We start from the raw sequence: 25934 nt of genomic DNA, 5'->3' as shown, positions 1-25934 counted from the left end.
CGATGAGATGATATTAAAGATCGCTGATGTTTCATATACAAAATTGCGCGCGAATCGCTTGAAAAAGTAAAATTTAAAATAGAGTACTCTTTATGCGACAAGATTTCAATTGAATGTATGTGTAATTGTTCAAATATATACAGGCTTTTATTTATTTATATACAAAAAAGAAGAAAAATGATTACATATACTAGTAATTTAGTAAATATAATGAATGAAATGAAATATGTGTAATTGTTCAAATATATACAGGCTTTTATTTATTTATATACAAAAAAGAAGAAAAATGATTACATATACTAGTAATTTAGTAAATATAATGAATCTCTTTTAAACTGTTATATTTAATTAATATATCGAACCACTAAATTATATATTAATATTTTACATAAAATCTCTTCTATTCTCATCAAATAGGATGAATAATATCGTAGACTGTATATATACATATAAATATACATTAATTTGATTTTTATTCCTAAGAATAACTTGGTAATATTATTTTGAAAGAAAATGGACCATTGGATCTTCGTCGCGTTTACGTTTCATCTGATATGCTTCTATCTCCTCGGTAGTCAATTCTTTTGTCTCATACATGCTGTTGTAGGGACGTTTCCTCTCGCTCATTTTCAATAGCTTCTCCATCTTCCTCGCATTTTCCTCTTCTTTTCTCAATGCTTCCTTCAGTTTGTCCTCATCTTGTTTCTCTTCATTTTGTTTCTTATTCTTGCGGCTTTCCTTCCGTTTTTGTTTCTTCAATTTTCGCTTAGCCGCTTTACTTTGCTTTTCTGTTTTAGTTTTTCCCGTATCTTCATCCTCGGACGAAGATTCGCTGCTCGAAGAACGATTGTCGTTCACTACCGTGTTGTCTAGTTTAGAGTTTGTTTCTTCCATTTCATTTCTCACGGATGGGACTTTATCCAGTGTCGAACTATCGTTTATTGCCTCTGCTGCTCTCTTTCCAGACTCCCCGGTGCAATAGGAATTTTTAATAAAGGAATAGCAACACTTGTAGCCCCATTTTCCATCCTGCCAATAGGAACCCCAAACTGACATATGATTGTTTGGGTAAATATCTTCTTCGTACTTGGATCGTATCACCTGTCTATCCTGTCCTTTAATTATCTTACCGTATCTCGAATATTCGACATAATGCTCCGTCTGTGCCAATAACAAAGACTTTGGTAGTGCTTTGAGATGTTCCTCACCTCCATAACACTCTATTATACTGTCGCGCGCCTTATCCTTCAATTCATCGCGCTTCTTATCGTATTCCTGCTTTAATAATTCCAGTTTCGTAGGCTCGGCCAATAAATGTACGTCGACTCCTTTCTCGTGGGCTTCCCAAGCGAACAATTGTGCATTGGCATGTTGTTGCGTGTCTCCAGAAAATCGTACAAAGTTTTCGCCCTTGTAATCTACTTCTCGCTCTGTACCAGTATATGGATTATCTCGCATGGATCTAGTCTTTGGATCGTAGTATGCAGAATTCGGATCTAGATTGCGCAGATACTTAGCAGTGTCCTCTCGAATTCGCAGATTTCTTACAGTAATACGCTGTTTGGAGTCTACCTTTGTACCAGGCATGTCCACTTCATCTACATACTTATCCTCATCCTTGTCCGAGTCTTGCTCGTCGTTCTCCTCCTCCGCATCGAGTTTGTCGGCACGCATCTGCCTCTTGGCTTCTTCTATCTTCTGGTACTCCTCCACTATCGCTCTATGCTCGGAGGGATCGTAACCAGCCCATCTGTCTCTCTTACCGTCGTAATCCATAGAGAGCTCAGGCTGAGTAAATTCATCAGGTGCTATCTTTGAATTCGTGTATTTCGCTCCAACCTTGCGCGGTCTCTCCATGCAATCTTTCCTCTTGTGAGTCATCGCGCCGCAATTCTCGCAAGCACCCTTACGATACTTAATTGCCACCCGCGCGGAGTCCACTCCGCGATTATACCACTCGTCTATGGAACTGAACTGCTTCTGTTTCTCCGGCTGCGGTCTCTGATGCTTCAGGGTGGGACCCTGAGAGCCAAAGTACCATGGCGTCGCGCTGATGTATTGTGGAATGTGCGGGTTAATGTCTTTACCCTCTTCGTCGACGGCAGCGGGAGCAGTACCGGCCTTCCTCGCCTCCTCCAGCTCCTTTGCCTTTCGCCAGTCTTCCCTGCTCTTCTTCCGCGGTTCATCCTCGAATGAGCTCTTATTTTTCAAAATGCTCGACACGGTTACGTTCGCCGACGAATTTGCCATGATTGAAAATGGAAAATGGAAAATGTTACAGGTTTACAAGTTACTGACTTTTTTTCAAAGAAACTCGAGGTTATGTTTCGACTCTCATAAACACTCGTAAACTAGTAAAAAACTTGCTTTGTCCCGATTGGAAATTTTAACTTCTAAATAAACGCCATCTATATCGAACGTGCTGATTGGTTGTCGGATAGGGAATTTCTAGGATTTTGAAAGTTTCTTTGGGAGCGTTCCGTTTGACATGTTGCGATTGACTACAATCAATTATATCGATTTGTGCCTAGGGTAACCAGCAACGATTGACCAATCAGAGTTCTATTTTGAATTGGCCAATTGGCGACATGGACAATCGGGTGCCACCCATTTCTTTCAGCCAATTAGGGCTGTGTTCAGAAATCCTATCAGAGTGATATTTAACTCACCAATCGGGATCGAGTAATGTTTACTAGACGTCATTGTCCAATCACAGTCATTCTTCTGAAGAATGTAACCATATATTCTTCGGGAGAATGGCTGTGATTGGTAATAACGTCTAGTAAACTATCCCAGAGCGACTAATTAAACCCGACCATTTGAAAACGCCATAATGTTGACTTCACTTGTCAAATAGTATACAGGTATATGGTTGTGTGTGTCTATATTCATAGTACTAGAAAGTTTGATCCAATTGTCATTATCGATTTTTAATATTTAATAATTATATTTAGCAAATAGAAGATAATACAACATGTGTGTAATTATTTGATATATTTGAAGGCGAGCTTGCAATGCTTGATATATCATAAAAATTATATTAGATTATATATAATCACACAAAACGCTAGAAGACAGTGCGAATATACTCTGTATTAAGCTTACATTAATTACTATTGTACATATATTTTTGCACTTTTATAATTTTTTTAACGAGGAGAATGTGGATTTATTTTCTACTCGCCGTGTTTGGCGTATTCGACTTCGCAATGGCTTCCAATAATTTTGATTTCGGAGACACCCTAGCGTTAATCCTGGGATTAACGATCGCGATTATTGGGTTTTTTGCTTGCATGGGAGCTTACGCTAGGAGACGAAGTCATTTTGAGTCCTTGTAAAAATTTGAATTGTAATCTCATTAAGTACATCTAATGGTAAGTACACACCTTAATATATGGAAAAATATATTTGATGACTTTTGTACAATAAAATGTTAAACCAAGTTCTGATACGCAAATTATAAAATTATACAAAGATAAAAAAAAAAGAAAGGAATAGAAAAAATATTAATATTCTTATACTACATTCAAAAATCATTAAATATTTATTTTATGGATGTAATATATTAAAATTAGAAATCTTTTCTTAAGAAAGCATCTGTATTCTGTATTATTTGAAGTATATATATATCTTAATAGTCTTTATACTAAATTTATTATATTTTTCATAATAATATAATTGTTTATAATATATGTTCTTCACATAAAATGTAATACTTTTAAAATAGCATTTGAAGATGTTGTTTTAATTTGTTATAGATGCACAAATAATATCTTATTCTATTATATAATTATGGAATAAAAGGAATCTACTGTGTGTAAGAAAATAATATAATAAATAAAAGAAGAGCATTTTGTGAAATCTTCTGTATATGTAAAGGATAGTTTTCAAAAATTTTTGGAAAATGTTTGTTGAAATATAATTTTACAGAATTTGAATATAATATATATTGTGTACGTTTCTATTGTAATAAAGAAAATATTCATGACAAATTGTTCTTTTATTTAGATATTGCATGTAAGAAAATGGTAATCTATATTACATGTCAATTTATTTATTTCACTTTAAGTTTACAATTGTTGTTAGTGATTTTAACATTTAATGTCTTTTGATAGTGACTATTATTAAAATTTCTATTTGTTTTACAATATTATATTAGACAAAAATAAATGATTAAAATTTTTGTTTTGATAAAAATAGTAATACCTTCAAATAGATTTTATTTAAAAAAATTAACTGATTCTTTCAATGTGCTTTTAATTACATAATTAATGCATAATTCTTATTTAATGTTGTTTTTATAATTTTTTTTACGTTTATGGAATCCTGTTTATATCATATCTTCAGTTTAAGTTCTTACATTTTTCTCATTTCATTTTCGACTAGAATTAATCTTGAAAAACTAAACTTAATTCAACAGATAATATAATGGAGCATTATGTTATATGTTATGCAAATAGATATTAATATACATTTTGAGTTTCTATGAAAATGGAATATATGTATTACACTTCTCTCTCTCTCTCTCTCCTTTTGTTGCTAAATATATATATCTTCCCTTTTCAAATACTGGATATTTTTTCACCTTTTTTCGAATATACAATTAATCATTTGATACAATAATGATAAACAATTTGATTACAATAATATAAAATGGAAAGAAAGTATTATTTTTTTCATATAAATTTAAATATATAGTTTTCGAATGAAATTTTATATTCAGCTTGAAATTATCAACTATTATTTCTCGTTTTACATCTAATCAGTCTTTAAACCTTTCCACAAGAATTCTTTTTTTGATGTGTTTTTAAAGATTTCCAAAATACTTGATTATTTCACATCTTAATGTGTAAAAAACAATCTTCATTTATTTTTTATTTTGAAGAGATGTTGAAAAACAAAAAGTGTATTAAGGACATAAAGTTATTTTTAGGAGTATTTACATGCAAAATAATCATATAACTATACAATGTTTTTAAAAATACTTGCATATTTTACATATTTTGAAAAATTTGAAGCCAAATTAAGATTCAATTAGAGATTATATTATACATAAACGATATATATGCTCTATATTTATGTCACATAATATATTCTTTTATTAATGAAATCAATGGCATAACTTTATTTGATTGTATTCCAATATTTCACACACTTTCCTTATTTTTACACCTGCAATATTTACAAATAAATGAAAATTTGTTATTCGTGGGATTAACGATCGGGATTATTGTTACTAACAATTATTTGAAATCAATTTAGAATCAATTGTACATACATATAATTGTACATATTGAAGAATATAAAAAATTATTGATAATCACTTGCTTGTATCATTCTTAAAAGCAGAGTATTTGGAAAATATGCCACACAGCCACAATGCCACAGCATTTCAAATTTATCAAGTTTAATTCTCTCAAACCTGCCACCATAATAAACGAATTTTGTATAAAGTATAGAGAATTTTGTTAACATTACTTAATATTTTCTTCAGCAAAAAAAACGAGTTTTACATATGTAAAAAAGCATAACGATATTCTTATTTTTTACATGTTCATGTATATGTATGTACATGGAAAAAATTATATCATAAAATATTTTTTTGAAAATTTTTCTAAAAACCATTCTTCAGATATAAAGCTTTGTTTATTAATTACTTACTCTCCGTTTCTTATAGATGGCAACAAAATTTGACAATGATAAGTAAAAATGACATGATAAGTAGTTATTATTAAATTACACGACTGAGATTTGTTAGATGTAATGTTAGCTGTAACTTTGATATTCAAAAAGAAGGTATGTATATAACGTTTATGTATCATGACAAAATTAGCGAAGAAATGTCGCAGAAACTAGAGGTTCAGTTGAAACTATATCTATTAAACTTATATACTATATATATGTGTATGTATATGTATGTATGTGTGCATGTATATATATATATATATATATATATATATATATATATATATATATGTAATAACAGACGAGTACATAGAGTACATATATGTCGTCTTTTCTGATTACTGTATAAGAAAATAATCAAGTCTCAAGTCAGTGTAATATAATAAACTATTGCAATTCCTATAAAAGAATAGATTTTAACATAACATTGTGACAAAAGCACCAAAAAGAAGCCTTAATTTACTTATAAGAATTAATATCTGTGCAAAATTATCAGTAATAAATTTTTTAGGGTAGTCATGAGTTGTGTGTATTGGAGTAATTTTATGAAGCATTTCTCTCTCTGAAATAGTTGCAGCAATATGATAATATTGATAGTTGCAGCAATATGATAATATTGATAACTAAGTATAAATCTATAAATCCTGTAAATAATCTTGAATATTATATAAATAAAAATCTATAAATGATTTAAAAAACGGAGATGATTATGAATTGCATTGTTAATTATTCAATTGTTAATTAAAATTTTAATTAAATATTTCACACCAGAAATGGCATGTCATTAAGATTATCAAACTAAAAAATAGGAAGTTTTAATACATCCTCTCTAATATGTGACAGTAATATATTGCTCAGATCGATTAGAAAGGGTAATGCTCGATTTATGTCAACATTCGTCAACATGATCTATACCAAAATGGCATCAGAAATTTTTCAAAATTACACTATATTTACGTGTGTCAAAATAAACAATGGTAGTTAGAAGGTTACTACCAATTTTAAAAGAAGACATAATCATCAATAGTAAACGAGATATATATATATATATATGGGTTTGCTAACTAGTAACACATGACTTTTCTTCTTTAATTGAAATAGGCAAAATCGCTAGAAATACATTAAAGCATAACAGTGACTATATTACTCATATTTCTCTCTCTGTCTCTAATTACTTCTGATACATACATATTTGCACAATCGTATGCATACATACAGAGATACATTCGCACTATACATTCATCGCACATACGTACATACGTTCATTCTTTTCTCTTCTCTCCTATTTCTTTCATTCTCTATCTTTCCATCCATTTTTGCTCTTTGTCCCTATCACTTCCGCTTACTCAATCTCTATTCGCTTGTTTCTGGGCACATTCAAGCATACAGTAACAGTTATACATATATATCGCGAGCAGAATGGCCATGTGCCATTACGATCGTAAGACTAGCGGAGGCCTGTACTAATGAGCTGTGCTACCAAAGGAATCGAGTGATTGAGTCTTTTAGAGATCTCAGCAAAGGAAGATTTTTCTTTTTCTTTTTTTTCCTCTTTTTCTCTTTAATGCATCTCAAAGCACAGTACATGTAAAGGCCTCTATCTCAAGTTCCTGTGTTACATTCAGAAAAATTTAGATATCGTTTCCTTGTCACAATATTTTCCCACATGATTTCTCCTTCATTTCCGCTGCGAGGCACATATCAAAGTAATATCATGCACACGCTCAGATATATAGCGAGAATATTTGATATCTTATTTTAATATACGCAAGGACGTCGTACACATCGAAAAACATTATATATATTTCCATTCACGCTTTTTTTTCTTTTTTTTTATTTTTAATCCGTCTTCATACCTTCGTAGTAATGTCTAGCAACGCGAGACGCGCGCATTTCACAGCAAATTATATATTTGAGTTACATTCGCGATGATAAAATACGAAACCTCGCACTATAGACGATATCGAACGCATTAAACTAAGAATGAGCACAGATCGACCGGAAAAAATATAGAAGCGTATGAGCAGAGTATCGCATTATTGATCCAAGGGGGGAACCGTCGAATTTTCGGCGGTGGTCGAATAATGCGACTCCGCTGTTGGAGGCGTATCGTTATCGCGCGAAGAACTTACTATGTGAGACACGGCGGGGGTCGCCGGTTGAGATGGAGTCGTTCCGGCAGGTGCGTATATCAGCCGATACCCGGCTGGTAAGAAGATACCGCCGTGGGGTGTACAGCTGAAAGCTTGGAAATTCGGTAACGGCTGGCCTTCGTGATATTGAACATAAGTCGAATTAGATATCGATAAGGGCGTGGGTACAGTTGTCGACGAAATATTCGCTCCTTCAGACAATATAGGAGCGAATTGGTACTGCGTCGGATTGCAAACTGCCGTGCTATGAATCGAATCGATTCCTTCGGATAAATCATTCGAACAGTTATTACTCTGTTGAGAGACTACACTTTGCATATTTTCGGAAGGCACTACTGGAATTGGGATAACATAAGCATGCGGTATTCCAGCCGATGCCTGCTGCGGTTGAAGCTGCAACGGGGTTTGTTTCAATTTTTGCATGGCTAACCGTAGAGTCTCATCTGTGTCTGGATAGTTGTTCGGTCCTTTCTGCAATGGAGTTTGCGGTGCAGTGCTGAACATAAAATAGTCTTCCGGAATTCTAGATCCTATCGAATGATAAAATGTGATACTTTATTTATTATCACATATTACACACACACACATACATACATATATATATATATATATATATATATATATATATATATATATATATCTTATGTATATAATTCATTATATCATTCATATTCATTGTATCTATGATATAATGTAAAATTGGTATTAGCATTACTAACCAGAAATATTTGTGGTAACAGTGTGGTAAAGTAATGCTGGGTGATGCTGATGTTGGTGTAGTGCGCTTGCTTGTTGTTGCTGCTGAATAAGTAATTGTAGCTGATGCTGTTGGAAACGTTCCAACTCTTCTCTATGTCTTTTCTGCAATGTTTCCAATTCCAGAGTTTGCCTATGTACAACAAAAATATTGTTTTACATTGCGAAAAATGGACTTTACTTATGAATAAATTTCTTTATGATATAATTTTCATTTAATATGTTTCAGATAATATAATATTTGACTAATGTATCAAAGGCAAAGTTCATATTCTTTTCTGAATGTCAAATTTAAATATCAAGTTTCAGTTGATTTTACCTTTTTATAAGCAATTGATATTCTTCACTTGGTGTAAGAACGACAATTCTTTCTTCTTTTTCAGGCTATAAAGACAGATAATTGTCAAGGATATTTACTAAAATTTTTCAGAGCTACTTTACTGATTTTAATAATATATTACAATAATTGTATAATGACTTAATTTGTCAATAATAGTAGTTATATGAAACTTACTTCAGCACTTAAAATATTAGTACCATGAGCTGTTTGAACAGTTGGCGGAACAGAATTCTCTCGACTATGAGGTACTTGCATAGGTACACCTGTAATTAATAAATACATGTCGTACTATATGTATAAATGTTATATATGTAAGATTTTTTATATAATCTTACATATGTGTAAGAAATACCTAAATATAATAAATTTAATTAGTTTTTATTTATCAGAATTTTCTTACCATGCAAATCATCTGTCTGATAAGAAACAGTTTGCCGTTCTGAAGTTTTTAATTCTTCCATTTGTTGCAATTGAGTTCTCGCAGCATCAGTAACCTGTTGTTGATTAATAATATTATGAGCAGGTGGACCTGCAACTTTGGAAACTACGAATCTCGATACTTTTCGGATAGGTTGAGCAGGATTTGCCTTCTGCAAAATTTATATTTTAACATTTATTTTATTAACATTTAATTTTAATATATTTATTTTATTAAAAAAATATATGTGTGAAAAATAATTTTTCGTAATGTCATAACTTTATTATATTTCAAAAAAGTTGCGACGGCAATTTTGCCCAAATATTGATTAAACAATTATATACATTGAATAAATATCATGAGAAAAAATTATCGATTTAGAAAAGAAAATTAGATTAAATAACAAATCTGGGAGATATCTTATATTTATATATGAAAATATTCTTTTTATCAATAGTACATTCCTATTTTACATGATATGTAAATAATATTTATGAAAAGAATTAAAATTCAAAGAATAAATTATAAGAAAATTACAAGATAGTGCAAATTACCTCATTACTACTATCTTGAAGTTCGGGTTGAATTGGAGTATTGGTACCAGATCGCGGTGTTACAACATTAGAAGCGATAGTTGCCACAGGTACGCTAGCCGACACTGGCAGAGCAGTTGTTAATAAATTTTGGGCAAGTTGTTGCTGCGTTTGTATAGATATAGGCGGCGTTAATGGCTGTGTCGGAGGTGCCGCGAAAACCGAGCCTCTATGATGTATCTTTGCCAATTCCTGCTCTAATTCCTGCAAACGCGATCCCGGTCTTTGAGCTCGTACTTTAACATTCTCTTTACTTGGACTCATAGTTTCGGGTGCTACGGGAGCTACTCCCGGTATTGGACTATCAAGAGAACATTCCACATTCTAGAAACAAATTTTATGTAAAATCATTTAAAAGATAACAAGATTTGCATTGTGTGCATAAAATACTCACAGTTTGAGAAAATGTGCCAGAATTTTCCTGAATTATAGCAGAGCCTTCAACAGTAGCATCACTGACTTGTGTATCAGTGAGAATAGTAGAGGAATGTATCGTTGTCTGAGGAGATAAGGGGCATGCGGCAGCATTTGCCGACGAGACTGGCACACCGATATTAAACAGTTTCTGCTGCAAAGAATGCATGTACGTATCGTGTCCCCCGACTATTTGATGATTATGAGGCGTAGCAGGATAGCTTATAGGTGGTGTACCGACATTTAATGCTTCCGATGGCTGACTAGTTAATTGTACGAGTTTTTGATGCAAGTCGGCTATGGTTTGCGGTCCTGTACTACTTCCGATACTTCCGACACTGCTTATATCCGACACTTTGTCCAACGAATTCTGTTGACTGAGTTTGCGATGCTGCTGCTGCTGCTGCTGTTGTTGATGTTGTTGTTGTTGTTGTAACTGCTGTTGATGTGGTTGCGACAATTGTTGTTGTAGAGTTGACGTAGAATCGATGGATTCAATAAGAGTATGCTCGGGTGTCACGTCGTGACTAGAATTTTCATTCTCAGATGTAAGTAATTGGCAATCGGAACTAGTGCGACGTATGCTAAAATGATAAATTAAAATTTAATAAAGAAATATATTTGTTATGTTTTCCTATTTTATCTATCAGAAAATATGAATAAAAATAAATTACGCACCAATTTAAATTTGAAGATTCCAAATTTTCAACCTCTAAAAGTTTTGCCGGTTGCTGGTCTGGAAGCTTTAAATGTAAGTGCGATTGATCTAACACGATGGAAGATTCGCTATGCTGGTCTTGCATAGTTTGCTGTTGCATTTGAGGCTGCATCGGGATTTGTTGCAATTGATTTTGGAACGGTTGATTCGATTGCATATGTCGTAACATCGGCTGCTGCTGTTGTAGAGAATTAGATTGATTAGTCGAAATAAACCATTTTCCTTGAGCAGTCGCTTGTCCTGTTAGAAGATTTGATTGCATCATTTGCGATTGCAAATCAATCTGTTGTGGGATCGTTAACGGAATTGATTGCAGTGTCGGTTGTGTTTGATTTTGATGAAGCAATTGCTGATTTGGGAACGTTTGTTGAAAGTTTTGCTGTCCCTGATATCCCTGATGCACAATCTGTCCTTGATAATTATGTTGAATGGGTGGTTGAATTTGCAGCTGACTCACTTCCGGTTGTATAGGTTGAAAATATTGCTCAGATTGCATGGGTTTATAGTCGACTAATGTGGGGGCAGCAACATTAGTAGGATTAGGCATGGCGGTTGGTTCGTGGCTGTTAGTTAAGGGATGAGGCGTAGCGGATTTGGATTTAGGATTCGAAAGTATGTTTGCCAAATTTTGCGCGAGATCTGGAAGTGTCGAGGATACCTCTTTCGTCTTAATCGCGATCTTGGACGTAGAAACATCCGGATGTACGGGAAGAGATACTGGCATAGACTGCGGAACTGCAGTGCCCAAAACATTGTGCTGTACATTCTGATGAGTGGTTTGAAGCGTTTGTTGAGCGGTTTCTACACTAGCACTTTGTTGCTGCATCGGCATTGTATTTGACATATCTTGCGAAACAACCTGTACATGTTGCATATGCGCTGCTGCAGGCATATTAGTTGCAGTTATCACAGTTTGTCTCTTTTCTTCAGGTATACTGGACGATTCCGAAATTTGAGAATCCATAGATACATTAGACGCGGTAGATATATTCGATACCCTACGATTTCGATCATCGATATTCGGTTGTATCGACTGCATGTGTCCCGACAATATCACATATTGTTGCGTCGATGGTTGTTGCTGCGGGACGAACTGTTGTACTGTTGAAGCACGCTGAGCTTGTTGCATCTGGCCCTGATGTTCCGCTTGCATATGCGGTTGTATTACATTCTGTTGTATAGGAATTTGTTGTTGTTGTTGTTGTTGTTGTTGTTGTTGTTGCATCACAACGGCAGGAGATTGTTGTATTATCGTCTGATTCGGATATTGCGTCTGTGTCTGAGCTATTGCATTCGTATGAAGTGGCTGGAGAGGCTGCAATTCCTTCTGTGAATTCACTGGTACAAAATGCTGCATGCTGCTGGTTTGAGGCATTTGCTGAGATGTTTGTTGTGAAGTTATTGTGGCTCCTTGTACAATTATAGTATGCTGCTTCGATCGATTAGTCGTGGTTTGTTGCATATGTCCCGTTACTTGCTGCATAGTTTGTATTTGGATAATACTTTGTTGCAGCCCAAGCGGCTGTTGTCCCGGCTGTAAGATCTGTTGAACGCTATCCGTTTGTTCCACGTTTGTATATGGAACTCCTTGAACAATTGTATTCTCATTACTGCTGGCTTGCTCATGAAGATTCATACTCTGAATCTCTGAAACATTCGCTTCTACAACGTGTTCCTCATTTTTTAATACAGGTTCCGCCGCAGATGCAATGGATTGATTTGACTGCGATGTGTGATTTGCGCCTTCATTAACAGAAGATTCTTCTTCGGCTGCGATATTCTTTTGTTCAACTACAGGACTAACTAAGAAGCGAGATACTTTACGTGCTGATGCAGTTGGCACCGTCAAGGTAGATATTTCTGCAACTGCGTTGGATGCATTTGTTTCTTTAGTCATTCCTGATTCTTTTATATCTATTATATCTTGCTGTTCTTGAGATTCTTTTGATACTTCGCTCACTACTTGACCTGTGCTCATTATTGTATCCTGTTGTATTTGCATTTGAGGATGTATCGTGGAACTTTGATAAGATTTAAAAGCCGAGTTATTAGCATCATTTTGAATATTATGGTGAGCTTCCACTACTGTTTCTGCAGAAGTTGCAGAAACGGCATTTTCTTGGTTATCTGTTGGATCGCTTGGTATATTCGTGGGAGTCAAAGTATCGGTGTTTTGCGTAGATGTGGATGATCTCCTGGAAGCTTCCGCCGACGTACTTTCGGCGCCTGTTTGACTATCAGGTGTCTGAGCGATTTGTTGCTTTTCCGAAGTAGTATTGGCAATATGAGAAATAATCTGATCGATTGGCAATAGTTTTGTTGGGGTAGAAGTATTTGAAGTTTCGTCTCTCTGAAATTAATAAAATATTTATTATTTCACTAAAATACTTATTAGAGATAATAAAAAAAAACACAATAATAAACTAAAATAAAAGTAAAACGTAAATAATAAGTGTGCATTACAAATTATGAAAAATATATTCTACATTAATAATTTTCAATGTATTTTTAAAATTTTATATAAATTTGTGTATCGTAAAAATGTCTATAAGGAGAAGCAACTTTTGGAAAAAAAAGAGAGAGAGAGATTTTATGACAGTATCTCTTACTCTTTATATACATTAAGGTATAGAATAATTGCATTTTGACAGACCATGCAACTTGTAATGCTAATAAACCTTGAAAATATATGATGCAAAATATGTTTATATATAAAAGAATGAGTATTTTGTTTTGTGTTGTAATACATTGAAAATAATTTTACTAAAAATTTTTTCATAAAACAGCAGTACATTTCCATAAAATAAAAATGTGTAGTTGATGTATAAATCAGCACATAAATCAATAATTCAATAAATACAACACATACAAAGTGGTTCTTAATTTACGCACATGTACATACACACGCTCATACACAGACACACACACATACACACAATGCTATAATATAATGATGTAGAAGATAATCTGTAAAAAAAGAAACGTATAGATATCATAACATAAATATATAGAGTTCTAAAAAAGTTTTGAGAATTTTGAAAATTTATCTTTATACACAGAAATCATCTCTCATTTTTTCAAAAATCAATATGATCATTTTCTCCTATATTAAGAAATATGCTTGTTAGAGAAATAAAAAATTTCGTTTGATCTCAAAACTTTCTTACACATACATATATAAAATGTGAAATATATCTATAACAAAACAAAATTATATTAATCAAAATTTAGGCAAATCTGGACAAGTGTAACAAAAACGAGACGCGCAAGCATCCACAATTGTATAATTCTGATTCTGAAATATACAGAAGAAATGTACGGGAGAAGGGATGGTGGGATCGATGAACTCACCGAACGGTGTCTACGGTGGATTTTATACGACGATCGGTGGCTGCTTTGACGTGTTAGCGAGCCATGTCTCACCTGCTGCGTCCAAAACCATATACACTAATTATACATGTACACTTTTAACTTTATGTTCAACAAAGTACATGTGCTCCAAATAAAGCCTCTTATGCTATCTGACATACTATCTTGAATCATTGTTTGATTTTGAGTAAAAAAAAAATGTAAATTGGTTCATTTGGAAAAATAATAATAATAATAATAATATATAATAAATATATAAAAATAATAATAATAAAATAATTGCATTATATACGCGAATCATTATATTAGACGCACATTTGCACATGCATTTAAATAGCACATTAAAGTTTTATATGCATAAAAGAGTGCCTAAAGAGCAAGATAAAAATATTAATAGCAGAATTTTCCACATAATATGATGCAAATGTTTTTACATCATGTAACACATCTTTAATAACGAATTCATTATTTGATAGCTAGAAAAATTATACCTTAGCTGTATCGAGACTGTGGTCGCGATCCCGAGGACGTCGACTTGTAACTGGACTTCCACCAGCAGATTGATCAGGTGGACCATGTGCTACCAAAGGTAGAGCACGTGTAGGATCCAAACGTAATTGTTTGACAATGTCTTCGATCAATTCTACAAATGTCTCACATTGCGACTGTGGCAAAAGATTTTCCGCAACCTTATTAAGAGAGAGAGATAGATATATGTATATGAAATAAAATATACAAAAGAATATAAACAAGATAAATAAAATGCCATAAAATATATGTTCTTACCAAATTATTAGCAATATCCGTAGGTACCATATCATCTCGATCAAATTTAAAAGTAACAGTTTTCTGTTTACTCGTATCTAACTGACATTCGACAGTCATCGATTGTCCCTCACTATTGCTGACAGACAAGACTGTTAGTTTAATACCTGGCTTTTTACGCTTAGTTCCTGAACGTTTCACTCGGTTCCTCTCAGAAGTGGTAACGCTTTCAGAATTTTCCGGCGTGACTCTAAGAAATAAAATAATAAATTTACGTACTATTTTTCATTCTTCGCTCGTTATTTCTTTTGGTCTTACCCATCGTTCAACGACTGCTGTGCTACAAACTGCTGTGCAACACTTGTTGGAACTGAAGCAGATGTTGCGACTACTTGATCTTGTGGATTGATTGGTACATCTGATGGCAAAGATTGTATTGAATCCATTGTATCTTGTTTTACCAATGAAGATCTATCGGTCGCATTGGGACATTGATCCGTATTTGGAAGAAAGAGTTGATGCTGCTGCAGATTCGTAGACGATTGTGACGAAACATTTGCGACGTTGGGTGTTATTGAAATAGAGTTGGGCATGACGTTCGTACTTTGCGAATATTGCATTTGTACAAGGATATTTTGTTGAGACTGAGGCTGATGACCGGCATTGCCAAGTAAAGGAGGCGTATTCTGCATATTAGGGATCGTTGAAGTCGATACATTTGTCATGTGAGTCACAGTAGATGAACTATTGACATTCATGCCTGACGGCATGGACGCCTGGACCTGTCCCGCCGATTGCATATATTGCGATTGCGACGTTGCTGCGGGCACCGCATTCCCGGGTAGACTGGCGTGAGAATAAATTTGCGTCGCGGTTTGAGTGGACGATAAAATCTCGACGTGACCGGAAGGATTAGATGTCGTATATGTGTGAAATATTTGTTGTGGCATGGCTTGCTGATACAAAGAACCTGCTGATACATATCCCGAAGCAGTACCAGTAGCGTTCTGTTGATAATATTGTTGATTCTGTGAACCAACGGAATGTTGATGCAATTGTTGAACGTGCTGGATTTGCGGTTGCGTCGCGTATTGCTGTTGTTGCGATTGAAGTTGTTGATGCATGTGTTGTTGTTGCGATATCATTTGTATTTGGGGTTGCATTTGCTGCATCTGATGAGGAATTTGTTGTGGAACATTCATTTGATTCAATTGTATGTATTGCTGTTGTTGATGCACATGCTGCTGTTGTTGTTGCACATGCTGCTGTTGTTGTTGCTGCTGCATTTGCTGCGATACTTGAGGAAATTGAGGTTGGCCCTGAACGTTTTGCGGAGTCGAGCATTGCGAAGAATTTGTGTTCAAATTCTGTGGAACATGCTGAGCATATGGTTGCTGTTGTTGATATTGCTGCTGTATTTGCTGCTGATATTGTATTTGCTGTGCTTGTTGAGGTTGCACAACCGACGTTTGCTGTTGTATTATCGGTTGCTGTTGAACCAACTGAACCTGCTGCGGTTGTAAATTATGCTGTTGAGCTTGTTGAGCAGTCGATTGTAATTGCTGCTGTTGAATAGGCATTTGAGTTTGTTGTAATTGCATCGGGACTTGATTTTGCATTTGCATACCGATATTAGATTGAATTTGTTGCTGCTGTTGTTGTTGTTGCAATTGCATTTGTTGGAGCAACAATTGTTGCTGTAATAAATTTTCAGAGTTTGCAGCAGCATTAGTTGCAATATCCGTGGCTGTGGCGGTTTCTCTATCCAAGCGCTCTTTCTCCTCTTTGGCTTTACGTTCCTCCCTTTCTCTCAACAGGGTTGTAATCTGTGATTTTAACATCTTGGCTACCGCTTTAGCATCTTCTTCCAATATGAGACTGGATTTTGCCATTTCTAACGCTACCTCCTCCGCGTTATCAGCCTGTATATCAAAGTCGAATTGTATCGCCTCGTTCTCTTTGTGCTTGTTACTGCGTTTCTTAGGATCTAGCACGCGCAATCTAAATTCGACACGCGACAATTCAGTATCCGCGACTGCTGAATCTCGCGACACCATTTCCAATTTCAAACCGACATCATCAGCAAAGAATTCGTGATTGAGTAAATCCTTAACGAGAGGTCGTTCCTCCTTCTTCAAACGTATACACATTTCTATAATATCGCGTACTTCTGGGTTTTCAACTTTATCATAGCTCTGTGGTTTCACACCCTATATAACAAAAGTAAAAATTGTTTATTGTATAATATAAATAAATAAAAATTATTATTTTAATAAAAATATGTTATATTAATCTTTTGTTGTGCACTAGATTATTATATTTAGGATTTAAAAAAAAACAAACTTTATCTTTCTAACACACACATCGAATATATAATTATTAAAAATTACTACTGAAATTGTCTTGAAACTACCACGACCAATTACACACTAAAAAATAACAAACATATGCAGGCATACACTTACCGATACTACGCGTTTGTATATTTGTGCTGGTCCTGTACACTCAGAATATGGATATTCGCTAGTAGCCATTTCGAGCATGCACATTCCAAAAGCATAAACGTCGACCGACTCGTCGTAATGTTCCTCATACATTTCAGGTGCCATAAATTCTGGCGTACCAATAACACTTTTTGCGAAACTGCGATTTTTCAATGTCGCGAGACCTAAATCACCAATTTTTACACTTCCCGTTGTACCAGTGATAAAAATATTATCGCATTTTAAATCACGGTGGATAATGGGTGGTGATCTAGAATGAAGAAAGCTCAAACCCTTTAAAATTTGCCGACACCAAGATTTTACCACTTTGGGATTGATTTTTTTAAACCTCCTCAGATACCTAATAGATACAACATACAAAAAATCAATAAAGTGTATCTTGCAATAATGTTTTATAAATTAAAAAACTTACGTTTTCAATGTTCCCGACGTCATAAGTTCAGTGACTAGTACAATATATTTTCTACGAGTAAGTGTAACTTCCCAATAGTCATAAAATCTTACAATGTTTGGATGTTGTAGTCCCTTTAACATTTCAGCTTCTTCTCTAAATCGCAATCTCTCTGTTTTATTCAATTTTTTCTCCTATAAAAAATAAAAAATATTTTCTCTTAAATTATATAATTGAAATTTTTCATTATAAATAACATATATACTTAAGTTTTAAAATTAATAGCAAGTGAAGTAAAATAATGTTATATACAATTATTTATCTCTATAATACATGTTATCACACTAACCTGCAATTCGCACCAAGCTACAGCTACGCCCGTTTGAGTATCCAAACCACGATAAACAGTCTTGAAACTACCACGACCGATTTCCTCTTCAAATTTCAAGAATCTTCCATCGGGCGAAATACCTACAGCCTTCTCTTCATCGTCGTCGTCCTCTACGGTTTGCACTTTAACTTTCATTAATAAATTTTGCACCTCCTCCATCGCCATTGTCTTTTGCGCCAATTTCTCATCCGCTTTAAAATTTTCATCGAGCAACGGGCCGATAAAGCCCTCCACCGTTTCCTCCTGCGTAACTATATCCTTCTCAGGATGCTGCCTCATATTTGCTTTTTCGTCTCGCATATCTGTATTCTGCGTCTCTGCCATCTCAGTGTCTAACGGCGGAACTTTGCCCAATTTACTTAACGATTCGTGAAGCGCCTGTGCCGCTACTATATCGCTGATACTCGTACCGTCATCATCGTATATCGTTACTCGTTCCTCCTCTTCTACCTTCTCTACATCCGCCGTCTTGTTATCCGCTTCCGTTATCTCTTCCACCTTTGACGTTACAAATCTCGAACTCTTAATTATTTCCTCATTTAAACCAGCATTATCTTCCATCTCTTTTTTATCGCCGCTTACAGTCTTCGAAGTGTCCGTAATTTCTTTATCTGTACCATCATCCCCGCTATCCGTATACTCGATAGATTTTCCACTTTTCGTTTGTTTATCCTTGCTATTACTATCTGTGGAATTCTCTGTGTCTATTGATATCGTATCATCTAATTCCTTTTCTACATTAACCGCTTCAATATTTTTACTAGTATGATGCTTCATTTTCTCTCTAGAATTTGTATTTTTATGCTTCAAAACTTTTTGATCGCTAATACTATTCAATTTAGCATTACTGGAGGAGTTTGACAATTTTTGCTTATTATTTGTAATACTTTCCTGATTAATTCCATGTGACTTAGATACCGTAGGTGATTTTATTGATATAGCATCTTCTTGTTCAAATTCATTTGAAGTCATGTGTTGTACATCTGTAGCATTTTCTGATAGGTTGTTACATTCTGTAAAAATATTATGTTTCACGTTTGCCTCATCATTTTTACTGATATTTGCCACCTTTACTTTATTAATTGGTGTAGAAGGTATAGAACTAAATCATGTATATATAATTCAATAAGAATGTAACACATTCTTCTCTTATGCCTTACATGTGATTTTATATTATATAAATTTTAAACTTGAAAAAAGTGAGATGAAACTTTTTTTACCTTGTGCCGCATTTTCAACTGCTGCAATTGCTTCTTCAGCATCACTAAAACTACGATCATTTTCATGATCTAAGGATAATGAATTGACACTTTGGACAGATGACCTATCGGATATATGCAGAACAGATAATATTTTCTTTTTGGAAGATGGTGAATTAGTCGCAAGACCATTACTAGTTAAAGATAAAGAATCAGCATTCTGTTCGTGTCTCTGTGTTCGTACTTGCTTTTTGGAGATGCTAGCAGAACGACTTACACTTGATAACACCTATGTAAAACAAAGTGACATTACATCATAATAATATTCTAAATCATATATGATAATTTAAAGTATGTGACATATTTACTACAGATGTTTACATTGTATATGTACATGTTTATACATGTTTGTTCAATTAATTAATATAATCCAACTAACCTTCCTATCACCAGTAATGTTGGCACTAGGACCTGCCTGTGTGACAATAGATAGTTTTCTTTGGCGTCTATGATTTTGTGCGTGACTGTGAATCTTTTGAGTTGTAACAACTGTGCAAGTGCCTCCAGTTTCCTGAGAGGCTAAGTGGCCCACTGCCAAACTGATGCCACTACTTTGACTGCTACTACTTCCACTGGCCACCAACTTAGGACATAAACTAGATAGACCACCGCCAGTTCCGCCTGAAGAACGTTGCCTATTTGTCTCATACCTGAAATTTTATACATAAATCATATTTTATATTAATGTAATACAAAATTATATCATTTCTCACAAGTCATATAATATTGATTTTAAGTGAATTCTTGATTTTCACTTTTTACTTAAATAAGAATCTTAAGTGAAAATACACAACATATATTTAATTCAAAAAATGTTAAGCTTTTTTAAATTTTTATTACATTAACAATCAGTAAAAGTAATTTCTTTAACAAATGAAATATTATTTTTATAAAATTTAATAAAAAGCAAGATATTTGCATATAAAAAAAAGAGCATAAAGATAAATCATACATAAAATTCTTAAAAGAACAGCACCCTAAGTAATTTAACAATCTATAACTTTTACATCTGAAACATATTTTTATTTCTAAAATTATATGAAAATTTATAAGAACAAAATTGTAAAATATTGAAAAATATTTTATTATTAATCTGTTATTTCTCAAAGTCTGCTATATGTATACATATATACTATATATTTCTATTTCTACACATAAATATAAATATATATACAATATATATATGTATATATTGTATATATATATATATATATATTTCTATATTGTGTAACTGGTGTTATTTGCAAAAGCTTTTATTTTTATATTAAGTGATATTAGTGCGTAATAGGCTTATTGTGTAAATATAATTAGTTTAAATACATCCTCGATTATCTGAATGTTAGAATTAATGTATTTGCACAGAATAATATATATATATATAAAATTATCTCTTTTAATTTTAATAATAATCGACATCTGTGATTGTCGTGTCAATATTTTCACTTGCTCTTTCTATATTCAAATAGTAAATTTTTTGTAAATATATCAAGTTCCCATAATAAATATAATGCAAAAATTTTCTCTTGTTTTCTTTTTCCGTTAAGGTTTTATCATATTCTTAATAACTTTAAAAAATAATTTAAATATAAAAATAATACATAATTTTGGTTTGTAAGAAATAACACAATGGCTGGAAATGGAAAGCTTTATGGTATACTCCTCATCACTAATGGTAGCAAATTAGACTAATGGTTTGAAAAATTTTAAAAGCATAAAGAAAGATACAATATGGCTCGTCTTTCTAAACGTTTGACCTTGATTTGACTATTCAGACTTTTTGGAAAATAAGTTTTCACCTTCAATAACAAAACTGTTAGGACAAAGATTAGGCTTAGTCAAAAAATTTCGAGATTTATTGTTGAGAGAAGACTGTCCATAATAGTTTCATGGTACAGTTTTATAGAAAAAGACTTCTCCACATAAAATAGAAAGTTTTATGATACATCATTCTAAGCTAGAGTGATTAATGATTTAAAAGTGTAAAGAGGAGTACATTTTTTATTTTAATCATTACGTTAAGATTATTAGGCTTAGCTTGAAAAATTTCAAGAAATACATTTAAAAGTAGACCTATTCAAGAATTGAGAAAACTCCGTTCGGAAAGTGCGTTTGACAGTTCATTAACACAACATTGAAACCTAGAAATTTTTACATAATTGAATATGAAACAACCTGATATATCTGATATTTATATGTATCGCTAAAAGTTTCTTGAAAATTGCTGCTAAGAGAGAAAATTCAATCTAAATTTTGCAATTACATCGAAATTTTTACTTCAATTATTTCTAGATTATCGAGAATCTATTGTATCAACAAAATGACATAAATGTATAATGGATTTTAATAATGGATTTTATATACAAAGCAAAATATTGTAAGATATTGAAACAAAATTTGTCATAAAAAAAATAATAAATAATAAAGAATACTTTATAACTTAATAATAGAGTATAACAAATGACAATGTAAGAAGCATGATTTTTGATACAGACATCATTATACCTGTCCTGCCTGCTGTGGCCAGATGAGAGAAATCCACGCACTGTATTGCCTATAGCTGCTCTCTTTTTAATATCTCTATCTCTGTCTCTGTGCCCCCCAGATCCAGTGCTCACCTGATGATCCTGACGAGTATTCTTGTCACCCTAAAATAATACGAGAAAAATAAAAAGAAAAAATTGAAACAAATATTAAAATTATATTTCTAATATTTTAATGCTACAAATTTTTAAAATCTATTTTTTAGAATGACGAAAAATCTACTTTAAATGTATAATAAGATTTATCATAGTATAATATATTTAAGATTAGTATATATAATTTAGCAAAACAAAATTGCGAAAAAGAATACATTATATATAATATATAAAAAAATACATTATATACAATATATAAATATAAAAAAGAAAATACATTATATATAATATATATGAAAATTCATCATAAGAATAAGTAATCTTAAAACCTCACCTTTAAACCAAGAAGCTTTATGTTGAAACTAGAATTTGTGCTTGTTGGAACAGGACTTAAATCACACCGAAGCCGCCTGTGAGATTTTTCAACTACCGGTGAGTCTTCTTCTATTTCCAAATGACTTCCAATCGAAAAAGCATGCGATTGCGTTAATACAATATCGTCTGTACTATGCTTATGATTGCTGTTCACTGAACTCACTGTCTTGCTATCATTGTAACATCTCGGCATTGCACATAACCAACTTTATTTAAAACTTTACTTCACAAAATTACTTCACCTATTTGTTGCGCTTCTTCTTATTCAGTTTGCTCCGATGTAAAGTTAATAAAAGTCACATTATCATTCTCTTCTCCGAATGATAAAATTAAAACTTTTCTGACCAAAATTACTTTTTAACGAGTAGTCTTTGTTATCAGATTAAAAATATCCATATCCGTGATAACTTGGATTTAGGCTGTATATTTTGCCATACCAACTGCTAAACCGGTTAATAAATTTCTAGTGCCCAAAGAATTAAAAGAATCTGCAATCAGAACACAATTTAATGTATATTATTGCATGAAAAAATTCCAAGCTAGATTAATATTTTTACTTAAAATATTTTTTCTTAGCATATATATTTCATAAAATTGATCTTTCACTCTTTTTTGCGAAAGAGACACGCTGTACTTTAATTATTTTGTATCAGGGAAAATATCTTAAAATAAAATTAATTAGAAAATGTAACAGATGCAATATTATTTTCCTAAAAATATCAGAAACATCTGCTGTGTAAAACTAGAGCTAATATTAATATTATCTAAGATAAATTTGTATAGAATTTTGACATATTTCTTAATTGTTATTTCTTAATGAAACAATAATCTATACCATTTAATATCGTGCGTTAACACATTCCATTGCCTTAATTGTAGAGATTCGTCTATACTTTGCATGCGTCAATAAAATATCATATTAAACTACGTAGGAGTGCATGTGTGTGCTGTGTAACTTATATGGGAGTAATTTTAATTCTCTGTCTTACGATATATGTATATAAATATGAATCGCGAGTGAAAATCTGTCGGAATAAAATCAAGATCAATACATACAATCGATGCACGAATCCTCAACGGGACGTTAATCGAATTTGTTTTCAAACTGCCGACGCATTAATCGAGGAAGATACAAATATCTCGATCGCGAAGAGAGCACGTACGTGTGTGAACGTACAAGAATACGAAGACACTCATATGCCGTTAAAGCCGCGGAATATGTTGTCGAGCATCATCGTGGGCTACGCCACTTGTGTGAGAAACGTAACGATATACGTATAGAGACGAGTCTCGATGCAACATTTACGACAAATACCATAAGTATCTCGCACGCATACACACGTTACACGCGCGTCTCACCGACGTCGGTTTAAAGGGTGCGTACCGCGGTGACACGAGCGAGAAGCCGCGTATGCGACGTCGTATCGTGTCGGGACGGGAGATTTCGCGTGTATCATATGCACACGCACGCACACACAGAAACGTTGCAAATCGAATAAACGCACGCACACATTCGCGCACACGCAAGCATCGCGAGGAGGGAGCGAGAGAGAGATGTGATGTGACATCTATCCCAAAAATATCGCTCGTCGGGACACGTTTCGCGAGCGCGACTCTCGCGCGGAGAGGGCGAGGACGCGCGACATCCCGTCGAGAATGTCACGCGGCGGACCGTTATTTTTGACTGATAAATTATCTCGATGTGATCCGCGCGACACGCATCGTGCATGTGTCGCGCGGGGAGCACGAGAGGATGCACGAACCACCAGAGCACGGTACCTACATACTTCGGGCTCTCTCTCTCGTACGGTGGGAGAACGAGGATCGTCCGTTCGTCCGCTCTCGTTATCTCCAACCCGGTCATACTAATCGCGCGTATCGTCGATTAAAACGGCGCTCGGCTCTTCCAGCCGACCGGTATGTACTCACATTCGTGTCGCAGAAAATTCGCCCCGACTACACCCAAATAACTACCATTTTTTTCACTGAACGCTACGCACTCTCACGGTGCTATGCGCAACGCGTGTATATATGCATACATACATACGTCGCGACGTATACATATATATATACATATGTATAATACATGTACGTTAATCGCGATGTAATACGTATGCTTGTACATACATATCTCAGCGAATGCTGACCGAAGACATATCCCGTAAAGCCTCGTGCGCACGTGGTGCTAGGTAGCATGTATTCTTGTCCACGGATAACGAATGACTAAAGTAGGACTGGGACGAAGCCATGGACGTAGGATACGCGTATGTATAGGCTGCTCGTAAAGGAGTCAGTCACGAGATTAGTAATGCGACAAAAGAGATAACGCGACGAGAGTTTGTCGGAGAAGACGCAGACACGTACGCACAATTGGCTATCGAATGGAGAATTTTTCAAATCTCGAACATTGTTTCACTCGCTAGCCAATCGACACGCGACATTGCATGTCTATGTGTTTTTTTTTATGTAAGGAAGACTCTCCGTATCTCTTTTTCTAATTGTAGGAGTGGCAAGCAGCCAATCGTATAGACATGGGAATGTCTATTTTATTTTTTTTCCTTTTGTCAAAAGTAGAAGAGGGAGCCTACGCCCATTGCGAAAGAACAGCGTGTCTAGACAGCCTTTTTTATTCAAATGGATGAAATTTCTATTTACGATAAGAAGATACGATAAGGAATAATCTACATCCTGTCTGGAAGAAGATCCCGTAAAGCCTATGTCGAATTCCGCATTGAAGATTGAAAATTAAAGATTAAAATTTCTGATTAATCGGAACAAAAGGAGTTAAGATTTCCTTGTCCCGACTGATCAATCTTCGATACATAATCTGAAACTTTATTCGTCGTAAATTCGCGGCAAAATTGCGTGCTTCAACTACAGATATAATCTACAGTTTGAACATTCCGAGTTCGTTGCCATCCTTGGATGTGATCGGACGTGTTGCTCACGTGTCCTTTGCTCGGACTGTATTTTCATGCTTTATCTTCTTCCCTAGAGGATCACCAGCCGTTTATACATCAGCTGACGTATAGACGAATTCTCTTTAGGAGCCTAAGCAGCCATTTAGATTTAGAATAAAAGTCAGTCGAGTCTTCCTTGATTATCGAAAATGAAGACCCATATCCTGAAATCCTGAATCCTCTTTTATCGATAAAAGTGCCTCTAAA

The 25934-nt window shown here is 34.0% G+C and overlaps 2 protein-coding genes and 1 long non-coding RNA gene across 11 annotated transcripts; 1 reads left to right on the top strand and 2 right to left on the bottom strand.

Annotated features, from left to right (window-relative positions):
* Positions 1-129: 129 nt before the first annotated feature.
* Positions 130-2340, bottom strand: Slu7 (Pre-mRNA-splicing factor Slu7). Its single transcript, XM_083097838.1, has one exon. It carries the CDS (start codon positions 2248-2250, stop codon positions 499-501), a length of 1752 nt encoding a protein of 583 aa, XP_082953964.1. The 5' UTR covers positions 2251-2340; the 3' UTR covers positions 130-498.
* Positions 2341-2850: 510 nt separating this feature from the next.
* Positions 2851-3992, top strand: LOC145970017 (uncharacterized). The gene is made up of 2 exons (XR_014438296.1): positions 2851-3374; positions 3759-3992. It is a non-coding gene; the product is annotated as an uncharacterized LOC145970017 (long non-coding RNA).
* Positions 3993-6753: 2761 nt separating this feature from the next.
* On the bottom strand, positions 6754-24972 carry Wnk (Wnk kinase). Of its 9 annotated transcripts, none has more exons than XM_083097157.1 (20): positions 24895-24972; positions 22727-23255; positions 22259-22401; positions 20136-20406; positions 19718-19985; positions 18456-19510; positions 18128-18300; positions 17677-18055; positions 15530-17421; positions 15233-15461; positions 14938-15135; positions 14429-14503; positions 11038-13427; positions 10340-10943; positions 9907-10269; positions 9335-9524; positions 9109-9197; positions 8914-8978; positions 8558-8727; positions 6754-8368 (listed from the first exon to the last, which is right to left on the bottom strand). In XM_083097157.1, exons 2-20 carry the CDS (start codon positions 22958-22960, stop codon positions 7722-7724), a joined length of 9435 nt encoding a protein of 3144 aa, XP_082953283.1. In that variant the 5' UTR covers positions 22961-23255; positions 24895-24972; the 3' UTR covers positions 6754-7721. The 9 variants fall into 9 exon arrangements, with proteins under 9 accessions (XP_082953283.1, XP_082953241.1, XP_082953292.1 ...); XM_083097115.1 differs by lacking the exon at positions 24895-24972 and adding an exon at positions 24697-24846; XM_083097166.1 differs by lacking the exon at positions 24895-24972 and adding an exon at positions 24697-24846 and having other exon boundaries at positions 14429-14500.
* Between the last annotated feature and the right edge of the window lie 962 nt (positions 24973-25934).

Source organism: Camponotus vicinus, unplaced genomic scaffold (genome assembly GCF_025532165.1).
Source record: "Camponotus vicinus isolate PSW18456_S1 unplaced genomic scaffold, iyCamVici1.0 SCAF_1, whole genome shotgun sequence".
NCBI classification, from domain to species: domain Eukaryota; kingdom Metazoa; phylum Arthropoda; class Insecta; order Hymenoptera; family Formicidae; genus Camponotus; species Camponotus vicinus.
Note: the sequence above shows the minus strand (reverse complement) of the source record. Positions and strands in the feature narration are given on the sequence as shown.

Bases quoted from the DNA above. Each gene is read 5' to 3' on its own strand.
- Slu7 (XM_083097838.1), bottom strand. From the start codon at position 2,250: ATGGCAAATTCGTCGGCGAACGTAACCGTGTCGAGCATTTTGAAAAAT.
- Wnk (XM_083097157.1), bottom strand. From the start codon at position 22,960: ATGCCGAGATGTTACAATGATAGCAAGACAGTGAGTTCAGTGAACAGC. The intron at 10,944-11,037 runs GTGCGTAATTTA...TTATCATTTTAG, and splicing joins GAATCTTCAAATTTAAATTG to CATACGTCGCACTAGTTCCG. The intron at 8,728-8,913 runs GTAAAATCAACT...TGTTGTACATAG, and splicing joins TATCAATTGCTTATAAAAAG to GCAAACTCTGGAATTGGAAA.